Here is a 10,984-nt window from a genome sequence, read left to right as displayed (position 1 = left end):
CTCCAGACTACTCCTGAGTGCTTTCCATGATTAGCTCACTGAATTGAGCCAGCCTATGAGGCTAAAAGAGTCCTTCCTGAAGAAGAAAGGTCTTAAGCAACATGATGGATTCAGAAGCTCATGAGAAGAGATCATGGATCCTAACATCTTCAAAACAAGATCTGTCTCCTCATATTACAAACGTTGGAGAAATGAAGCATTACTTGTGTGGCTGCTGCGCAGCTTTCAACAATGTAGCGATCACATATCCCATTCAGAAGATCCTCTTTCAGCAGCAGCTATATGAGCTCAAAACCCGGGATGCAGTCCTGCAGTTGAGAAGGGATGGATTTCAAAACCTGTATCGTGGAATCCTCCCCCCATTGATGCAGAAAACCACTACCCTGGCCCTTATGTTTGGTCTCTATGAGGATTTATCTTGCCTTCTCTGGAAGCATGTCAGTGCTCCTGAGTTTGTAACCTGTGGCGTGGCAGCAATACTTGCAGGGACAACAGAAGCCGTTTTTACTCCATTGGAAAGAGTTCAGACACTGCTTCAAGATCATAAGCATCATGACAAGTTCACAAACACTTATCAGGCTTTCCGGGCACTGAAATGTCATGGGATTAGGGAATATTATCGAGGCTTGGTGCCTATTCTTTTCCGAAATGGATTTAGCAATGCCCTTTTCTTTGGCCTTCGAGGACCTATAAAGAGCATCTGCCTACTGCAACGACGCATAGTGCTCATCTGGTCAATGACTTCATCTGTGGAGGTCTTCTGGGTGCCATGTTGGGATTCTTGTTTTTTTCCAGTTAATGTTGTAAAGGCTCGAATACAGTCTCAGATTGGTGGGGAATTTCAGTCCTTCTCCAAGGTTTTCAAAACCATTTGGCTAAAGCGGGATAGGAAGCTGGTGAATCTTTTCAGAGGTGCTCATCTGAATTATCATCGGTCTCTAATCTCTTGGGGAATAATCAATGCAACTTATGAGTTTTTATTAAAGGTTACATGACAAAGTCACTAGCAAAATGTGATTTATCAGCTAATTAGACCCAAGAATGCAATTTGGCTTTGGTCCTAATTGGCCTAAATACATTGGTGTCATTAAGTCAGTAAATTATGGACAAAGCATCAACGAAAGCAGAATGAAAGTTTTCAGAAGGTAATCGAAAGGTTTGTTTTGACCACTACCCAAGAGCTTTAGGCTGCTGCCTGGTAGCTAGCTGTGAGTCTCAGGGCAACCGAACAGCCAGGATGTGATCCTTTTTCCTCCTGGAAACAGTCTTTTGGCCTCTGTATGGAAGCATCCTGGCCCTGCGCAGCCCCAACACGTGTTCTTGGGCCCCAGGACCCTTCAGGCACACTTCGTTCCTCTTACTTACCGTGGTTTCTTTGCTTCCAGAGGCAGCTGCAGAAGGCAGTCTGTTAAACTGACCACCCGTAGGACGAAGGAGCAGAACAGAGGAAAACCAGCTTGTTAGAGATAGGCATTGCACAACAAATTACCGCTGCTAGTTTTGAAAAGAAGCACCTTGTTGGGTTAATCATCCGAATTATTTCTGTTTAGACTTAGTAGAATCAAGCAGCTAATAAAAGTTTTCATTTTGCTTTTTTAGCTTTGAAAGATTTCTGTTTAATTCTGAATGTGACTTTAAGACTTTCCAAAATATCCTTGTGTTGATTTTACTGAATTCATTGCCAAAAGATGGGAGGACTTAACATTCTGTTACATGCTTCATCTTGTTAATTACATATAGAATAGATCATATCCTGTTTAGCTTGGCTTCTTTGAATTAATGGTACCAACTTGAGAAGAATATCATTGGATATTATTTTCCCCCTCGAGTAGTAATTTGTCATATTCAAGCACCCTGTTCTCTTGAAATACACTGTTAAAAAAGCAAACACTTCCTGGTCTGGGAAGATGTCTCACTGGTTAAAGGTGCTTGTTTGCAAAGCCTGCCAACCCAGGTTCAATTCCTAAGCCAGATTCAGAAAGTGGCTCTAGTATCTGGTGCTTGCAGTAGAAAGAGGTCCTTGGCACACACACACAACATGTATGTAGACAAATTGGTTTAAATACTTCCATAAAGTTTTATTTTGGGAATTATTGACATAACCCCAAGTTTTCTTTTTTTCCAGGTTTCTAAATACCATGGAGGGGAGAGAGAAGGCTCAGCATAGATTTTACTCCACAGTGTTAGTTGTCTTATGTACTCTTGGAAAGAGACTTCTTTAGGATTTTGACATTTTGGAAAACCCAATTTGCCATTGTACGATCAGAAGAAGATAGGACTGGAGAGATAACTTAGCGGTTAAGGCGCTTGCCTGCAAAGTCTAAGACCCAGGTTCTATTCTGCAATACCCACATGAAGCCAGGTGCACAAAGTGGAATGTGTTTGCAGTGGCTTGAGCCCTGGAGCACCCCTTCTATCTCTGTCTCTCTGCTTATGAAAATGAATAAATAAAAATAAAGAAGATAAGAGCATCTGATCTAAGTAACATTTTGAATTCCAGAGATTGGTACTAGCCAGGCAGCATACCCATCCCTTATAACCTTAACTGACAAAAGCGTCTGAGGAATCAGATAATATTAGAGCATTTTTTCAAGTAAACGTAACGTGACTCATGCACCACTGAATAATGAAATAACATGAATCTTTTAAAAAGCAGCCTGTAAATATTAGGTGTTCTGATTGTTCAGAAAGTGGTAGGTTTTGTTGTTGTTTGTTTTGCGGTGCTAGGGAGTGAATCCAGGGCCTTGTACATTCTAGGTGAGTACCACAAGAGTGTATATACCCCATCCTCCACTCCCCTCCCCTGTTTTAAAGGTAGGTTTCTTACTAATGGTTGCTTTTCATCTTTCTGGGTAACTGCATGCAAATATGTATGCATACCAACCAAAATGAAATCAGGGCCTCAACTAGCAGTTTACTAGCAGTTTCTGGGCAGAAAATCCAAAACAGCTATTCACCTCTAAATACAATATGGCTGGTTAAATAAAGTGAACATCTTCCATCTGAAAAATGGATTAAAGAGCATATTAAGCATTAACAGCAGTAATGGAGCTGAGTAGCTTTTGTAGGAAACAGCTTGAAAGTTTTCTAGGTACAGCAAGCAGTGCAGTGATCAAGTTACAGATATGAGGATTTCAGAAAGCAATTTGACACCAGTGGGCTGCTGCAATGACTCACCTTAAAGGTGCGTGCTTGCAAAGCCTACTAGCCTTGATTCAAATTCCCCAGCCAGATGCAAAAAGGGACTTATATGTCTGATACTAGTTTGCAGCAGCAAGAGCCCCAGGTACGCCAGTTTGACTAGTGTACTTTGCATGTTGAATCAAGATTTGAAGGGAATTCAGTTTCACACATGAAAGAGCACCTCGCTTCCTGATGGTGTGTTCACATATGTGTGACCTTGAACATCCACAAGCATGTCTTGGTACCAAGCACAGGGTAAATTAGCCAGGAATTATGACTGTTTCGGGAGTACATTTCATTGGGCTCTCAGTGATGTGGGGCTTGTTTTTATCTTCACACTCCTTGCAGGTGATAGAAATTAAGTTGTAAAGCACTTTTATGAACTATTAGAACTAAAGAAAAATGCTTTAGTTTTTGCTTTCTCAAATAAATGGCATTTTAAGTTAATTACTAAAATTTTTTATTGTTTTTAACTCAAACTGTTGCCACTCTTAACAGCTCTTGACAAAACTGCAAATATATTATCAGAAATGATTTTTTGTTTATAAACAAGTTTGACAAACATTCAGAACTTGTAACCAACTTGCAATGTCAAAATGTGTAATTAAGGGCTGGAGAGATGGCTTAGCGGTTAAGTGCTTGCCTGTGAAGCCTAAGGACCCCGGTTCGAGGCTCGGTTCCCCAGGTCCCACGTTAGCCAGATGCACAAGGGAGCACACGCGTCTGGAGTTCGTTTGCAGAGGCTGGAAGCCCTGGCGCGCCCATTCTCTCTCTCCCTCTATCTGTCTTTCTCTCTGTGTCTGTCGCTCTCAAATAAATAAATAAAATTTTTTTTAAAAATGTGTAATTAAGAAATTCTGACGAATGTAATTTAAGGAAAACAATTGAACTGTCTGAAAAGCTTTAAAATTGGTCTTTCTGTTACATGTGTGGCACACAGACGACTCATGAGCACAGGACACTTAGCCTTGTGCCTTGTACTTCATATCTGATGCTACCAGAAATGTGTTATGGATTCTGTATTTAACACACTTTCAGTGTATGAGTTCTTAGGACTGCACCACAGTAAACACAGCCTTTAGATGGTGGAATCTTGTTTCATTTGTGGTTGGGGACGAAGTTGGATGTTTTTGTCTAATAATTAATATTCACCTTATGTTTGGATATATAATCACTTGCTATCTGTTGTGGCCTGCGCAATACAATAGAGTTGTACATATAGTCGTGCCTGAATTTCCCAAGCTCAGTTACAGTGCGAAGACTCAGCCTAATGCGGCGCAAACTTGTGAGGGATGCATAACAAGTAGTGAACGCCAGAGGTGGGATCTAAAGGGCTTACTCTGGGTGAGCCTATCATTGACTTAGCACCAGTGCCGTGGAGATGAAGCGCTGTACTGTGAGCGACAGCAGTCAGTGAAGGCTAGGCAGGTTGCATTGGAAGTAAAGCACTCAGACTTGTTTTCTTTTATATTAAGGCATTGTTTTCTCACACAAACAAATGCAAAGACTTGAACTACATTCTTGATAAGCTTGAGGATTTTTAGTTCTTAATGCTCTTTTTGCTTAACAAAGTTTCACTAACATGGTTAGACTGGATTTTACTTGCTCTCTTGAGTTACATGACAATGGGTTTGATAAAAATCTGTTAATGTTTTCTGTTTTTGAGTAATTGGAATAAAATTTGTTTAAGTCCAAAAAAAAAACAAAGGTATATGCCTAAAAGTGCTATAGCTGGATCTAATGATAAATCTATTTTCAACTTTTTGGGGAGTCTCCATACTGACTATCATAGTGGCTGTAGAAGTTTGTACTTCCACCAGCAGTGGATGAGGGTTCCTCTTTCCCCATATACTGGACCCCCCACCACCAGCATTTGTTGTCATTTGATTTTTTTAAAGACTTTTAAATTTTTTATTTATTTATTTATTAGAGACAGAGAGAGGGAGAGAGAAAAGACAAAGAGAAAATGGGCACACCAGGGCCTCTAGCCACTGCAAACAAACTCCAGATGCATGTGCCACCACGTGCACCAGGCTTACCACGGGACCTGGAGAACTGAATGTGGGTCCTTAGGTTTCACAGGCATGCACCTTAATCACTAAGCTATCTCTCCAGCCTGTCATTTGATTTTTTGATGATTACCATTCTGACTGAAGTAAGATGAAATCTCTGTTTTAACTTGCATTTACCTAATAGCTAAAGATGTGGAACAACTGTCTAAGTGTTGGATAGGACCCGAGCAACCTCTAGCAAGAATGAAAAAAAAAAAGTCTCTTATAAAGAATTCCTCTTGATAACTGCCCAAATGAAATGAAAATTTACATCCACCAAATATATGTGTGTGCCTTTTCCTGACATATACTTTCTAGATTATATCAAATCCACTGACTTAAAGTTGTTGGTAAAATATTGTTTCCAGGGCTGCTAATATGTTGTGCCTGTACTTGTAACTGATAGATACTTAACAGATAAAATTTGTCTGATTTCTGTGTTCTAGATATGGCTTACACTATGACCTGAAAACTAAACTTAAATGGTAATCAAAATGATTTTAAACTTTTGTGTCATTCTCTAACCAGATCTGTTTTGTTAACCAGATATATTCTGTACTTTTTAAAGTAGATCTGTTTTGCTAATCAGATGTGTTCAGTCTCTCTGAGTAACTAATGACCATATGTAGGAGCCAAGTCAATCAAAGTTAAAAACACAACCAATACTTTGGTTCCTGCTCCCAGGTCAAAAGACCACAGGGGACTACAGGACACTTCTAGCTTCCAGTCTCTGGTAAGTTGCTTATATTCTTCATCAAGGAGGACGTGGAAACCTAGAGACAGACTCCAAGTCAGTGTATCTGCAAAAGGAGAGAGTCACAACAAATGCTTCAAAAGGAAGCCACATGGTCAGCATGGCCTTTACTTATCCAAGCAGATGACACAATGTTGAGAGTCATAGAGCTCCTCGCAGGTCCCTAAGAGTCTCTCCTACAGAGCCATTACTGACCTCTGAAAATACATAATTAATTTTGGCAATCCACATGGTCTTAAACACCCAATAAGAGAATATAACCACAAAATATTACAATATAAACAAAGATTTAGACTAATAGGTTCCCTTGTCTGATGCTGGCTTACAATACTAAACTCATACCTTTGTCTTCCTCTGCCTGGCCTTGATAAGTCAGCCACTGTTTGCCTTGAAATAAAAAATCCAGCCAGATGTGGTGGCACACGCTTTTAATACCAGCACTTGGAAGGCAGAGGTAGGAGGATGGCCGTGAGTTCAAGGCTACCCTGAGACTACCTACATAGTGAATTCTAGGTCAGCCTGGGCTAGAGCAAGACCCTACCCTGAAAAACCAAAAAGAAAGGAAAAAAAATACAGAAACTATCTTCACTGGTTATGCTTACCTAGGGAATTGGGCCTATACTCATTAGCCCAAAGATAAAGTATAGATTCATCACACCAAAATCAAGAGGGGAGAATCCTTAGCCGACTGTGATAGCTGACAGGTCACCAGGGACCTAGAGGATCCCCTCAAGGTCAAGCTCCAGAGGACACCAGCCCCTACTGAGAAGACTATGGCCTTGCTCTAGTCACTCCGGAAGCTGACTTCTGCAGGGCAGAAGCTTGTGGAGTCTACAGCCCTGCTTCAGTCGCAATCCTGAAAGCTGACTGGTCCACGCACAGCAGAAGCCTAAGGAATTCTACGTGAGGTTACCTGGGAAAATGGTCACAATGCCCACAAGTCCTACTAGAACTGGAAGAAAAAAAAAAAAGCTCTAACCATGTTCCTCGGTGTGTTTTCTATGCCTGACTAGAAAAACTGCCTGTTTCTTATAACAGCTTGTTCCCTATTAAGGTCTGTAAGTCAGAGAAAGACACGTGGTAAGGATCCTGGTTTCTTCCATTTTTCCATTTGCTGGCTCCCTCCTGATGCTCTTCGTGGTCCTTCTGTTTTACCCTTATATTCTCAATACAGAAAGTCCAAATACTCCTCCAGGGGTATCAGAGGGTTAACATCTATGATGATACCAGAATGATGTCTCTTGGTAGTATTTACAAAAGATATCAGAAGGGGGAGAATGAGGTAGAAGAAATTGAACAAAGAAACCATACCCAGATGATACTCTAAAATACAGTTTCTATTGTACATATTGTACAAGCCTTTACCAGGGAGACAGCATGACCCTGGGTCTCCTCCTTATCTATGCAACTATGCTTGTATGTTATCTGATTAGTGCAGCCATAGACACAAACAGCTTTTGTTTTACATTTGTACTTTCTTTTTAAAAAATTTTATTTATTTATTTATTTGACAGAGAGAGGAGGAGAGAGATCAGGTGCAACAGAGCCTCTAGCCACTACAAACTCCAGATGCTCGTGCCACCTTGTGCATCTGGCTCATGTGGGTACTGACAAATTGAACCTGGGTCCTTAGGCTTTGCAGGCAAGCACCTTAATCATTAAGTCATCTCTCCAGCCCTACATTTTACTTTATCACTGACTTATTGCTAAGGAATTTTCTTTTTGTGCCCCAAAATTATATAACCTTAAAAACTTGTAACCCACCAATAGCATAAAGAACCTAAGATGGTATCAGAGTACCTGCCATAGTGTCTGTAAAAAACTCTGAGCCATCAGAGCTCAGTACTCAGGCTTTGGAAGTTATTCCCCTGAGTCCATGTCAACATGAATAAATTTTCTGATTCTCCACTCTATCTCGGTGCCATCTCTGTGTGACTAAGTTTCCCATAACAACATGCTTGTTACGAGGTTAATCAATTGCTTTCTGATTGGAGTTGAGGCCTGCTGCACCAGACAGAATTGATGCCTGGTACTGAAAACCTACTCAAATCCTATGGCTGGGAAGGTTACAGGTTTTGGGGGGGGAAGCTACTACTGTGATTTGGTGAAAGGGATATGTTCTATCTATCAAACTTCCCTCTAACTACTTATGTTTCTGCTCATATATTAGTGCTGCTCTCACTTTTGGTTACAGAAGCTTTTTTTTTTTTTTTTTGCAGATGGTAGTGACTACTCAGGTGACTCAAAACTCAAGGTACTGAGAATAAGTGACAATTCAGTGCTTAGCACTAAATAAGACCTCTCAATCACACTCTTCAAGGCTCAAGGACCATTATGGAAGAGAATGCAGAAAATGTAAAAACCAAAGGATGGGGAGGAGTGCTTTAGAATGAATGCTGTCTTCCAGACACAAAATGGCAGCTGCATCATTCATGCCCTCATAGAAGCTGTTGTTACCTGCATAAGACTGGGCCCATCAATATGAGATCATGGATGACGGGAAGAGGGCAAAAAAGAAAAAAAAAAAACCACATCAAAACAGAAGAGGGACGACTTAAAAATAAGGGGTGTGTAAAAATTATTAACATATTTTTAAAAAGAAAAGCAATAAAAGAAAACATTAATACACAACCATAACAAAAAAGTGAGAACATCAGTGTGCACAGTAATCCCATTGACGGGGAGGGAGAGACAAGAGGAACAGAAGGTCTCTGGGGTTTTGGGGCCAGCTAGTCTAACCAACTTGGTGAACTGCAGGTTTAGTGAGAGACCCTGTCTGAAAAATAAGGTGGAGGGCTAGGGAAATGGTTTAGCAGTTAAAGGCACTTGCTTGCAAGAGCCTGCCAACCCAGGTTCGATTCCCTAGTACCCACATAAAGCCAGGTACCAGGCTTCAGGTAGAATGAATTAAACACACTCATTCAACTGCTGTCAATGAAAAATAAAAGGCAACAAGAAGATTTTACAAATTAATGACTCAAACAAACAAAAGGAACGAAAGGAAGGGGAAAAATAAAGACTATTTTGAGCTGCCGTTAGGCCTTCTCTTCAAAACTCCCCAAGTACCTCAAGCTTATAGTGGTAAACACTCCTTTTGCTTCCAGGACCTAGAAGACGCGTCAAATTCCTCCAGCCTTCTAAACTATCTAAGAAGCTTAGAGATTAGAAAGCACAGTGCAAGGAAAACTGCAAAGAGACACTAGGTAACATGCAATCCTAAATTCATAGAAAGGAAGGGAAAAGGCAGATGAAGTAAAAATATGTTGAAATGGGAAGTTGAAAAATGGGGTGAGACATAGCTACTTGTCACATTCTGGGGGCGCAGGTTGGTATGAAAATGGTTTGCCCACACCTATCTTCTTCCTCAGGCGCAGTCTGGGAGGCAGGATCGTCTCCACAAACCAGAGAGGAGGAGTCACCACCCCGCGCGCAGGGCGCCGCCAGCCCAACCCAGGGGCCAGAACTTGGGAAGCTGGAGCGAGGGGCGAGGGGCGAGGGCGGCCGGGCCGGGCCTGCGGCGGCTGGGAGCCCGGCCCGCCGCGGCGCTTACCGGCGGCACCCCGAGGAACTCGTAGAAGTTGCCCTGCACCTCCTCCACCAGGTCGAAGAGCTCCAGGTCCCCGCTCTCCCAGCCGCGCGCCGGCCCCACGGCCGCCAGCAGCAGCAGCAGCTGCGGCCACCGCGACGCCCGCGACCCGGGCCGCCCGAGCGCAGGCAGCGGCGCCGGCGGCGAGCGGGGAGCCGGCATGGCGCTAGGCTCGGAAAGGTCACCGGCCAGCAGTGCCGCCCGCCCAAACCCGGAGACGTGGCGGCGGCCGGAACCGCGCCTGTCAGTCAGACGCGCCGGCGACTCGGGGCCCGGAAGCAGCCAGCCGCGGCCCGCCCAGCGAGGGCTCGCCGGCCGTGGGAGCCGCGCGGAGGCCGGGCCGCCGCCGCCGCCGCCCGCGGGGACCCTAGGCCCAGGCCCACAAACAGCTGGAGCCCGAGGCAGGCACCGACACTGCAGAGGGCTAGAGGCGTCCCTTTGCCTCAGCCTATCCCAGGCCTCGCTTCCGGTGACATCATGTCTCCTAGCAACTGGGGAGGGGGCGGGACCGGAAGTGGAGAGGCCAGGTATCACAGGTTTGGGGAGCCTTAGGGGAGTTTTATGTACCACACTGGTTAAGACGATGGGCACTTTACGGATCTAGAGCATCACACGTTTACATTTCCCTCGCAATAGCTCCCAGCTTGCCCTCTGGTTAGATGCTGAAGTCCAAAAGCTGATTTATTGAATGGGTCTTCTGTTTCTGTAGGTTGTATTTTTCCATGAACAATGATAGGAGAGATTGGACCAGTGCCTAAAAGGGACAAATCTAGTGCCTAGTCCAAAACGTTTTGGAGAGAGCGTGAGGGAAACAAAAGGAATTTGAACAAGACAAAAGTATACTTCGAATTATGAATTAAGGTTTGCAAGCATGCCCTTCAACCATACCTGCTGGGGCCCAAGAGAAATTGCAGAGGAAGCTGTGTCAGGAATACTGCTCACTGCTAGCTTGATACCCAGCTCCAGAGCAATGGTGACAGACATGATGATCAATCAAAACCCATCAAAAAGGCTGGAGAGATAGCTTAGCCCTTAAGCACTTGCCTTTGAAGCCTAAGGACCCAGGTTCAAGGCTCAATTCCCCAGGGCCCAGGTTAGCCAGATTCACAAGGGGGCGCATGCGTCTGGAGTTCGTTTACAGTGGCTGCAGGTCCTGGTGCGCCCATTCTCTCTTTCTCTATCTGCCTCTTTCTCTGTCTGTTGCTCTCAAATAAATAAACCTATCAAAGCAGATATCCAGTGCCTACAAAGAACTTAACACTAAATCAGACTGCCAACAGGCCTGCCATGGTTCCAGGAGCACTGTGGAAGAGGAGGCAGAAAGATTGTAAGAGCCACAGGGTGTGTAGGAATATCCTGAGGCACAGCTCCCACCCACAGTAACTGAGGGCTTAATTACCCCACAGTGAA

At 43.5% G+C, this 10,984-nt stretch overlaps 1 protein-coding gene and 1 pseudogene across 1 annotated transcript in view; one reads left to right on the top strand and one right to left on the bottom strand.

Annotated features, from left to right (window-relative positions):
- The window catches only part of Dnajc1 (DnaJ heat shock protein family (Hsp40) member C1), a 258,114-nt gene extending 247,556 nt beyond the window's left edge, over positions 1-10,558 (bottom strand). The window contains exons 1-3 of the mRNA XM_045134760.1: positions 10,463-10,558; positions 9,833-10,174; positions 9,539-9,740 (exon numbers count right to left, since the gene is read on the bottom strand). Of these exons, the coding sequence (XP_044990695.1) occupies positions 9,539-9,740; positions 9,833-10,174; positions 10,463-10,558 (640 nt within the window). The remainder of the gene's footprint in view (positions 1-9,538; positions 9,741-9,832; positions 10,175-10,462) is intronic.
- Positions 90-1,048, top strand: LOC123455093 (annotated as a pseudogene).
- Positions 10,559-10,984: the final 426 nt, after the last annotated feature.

The sequence above is a fragment of the Jaculus jaculus genome, chromosome 15 (genome assembly GCF_020740685.1).
Source record: "Jaculus jaculus isolate mJacJac1 chromosome 15, mJacJac1.mat.Y.cur, whole genome shotgun sequence".
NCBI classification, from domain to species: Eukaryota; Metazoa; Chordata; class Mammalia; order Rodentia; family Dipodidae; genus Jaculus; species Jaculus jaculus.
The sequence above is the reverse complement of the archived record's forward strand: the minus strand, read 5'-3'. Positions and strand labels throughout refer to the sequence as shown.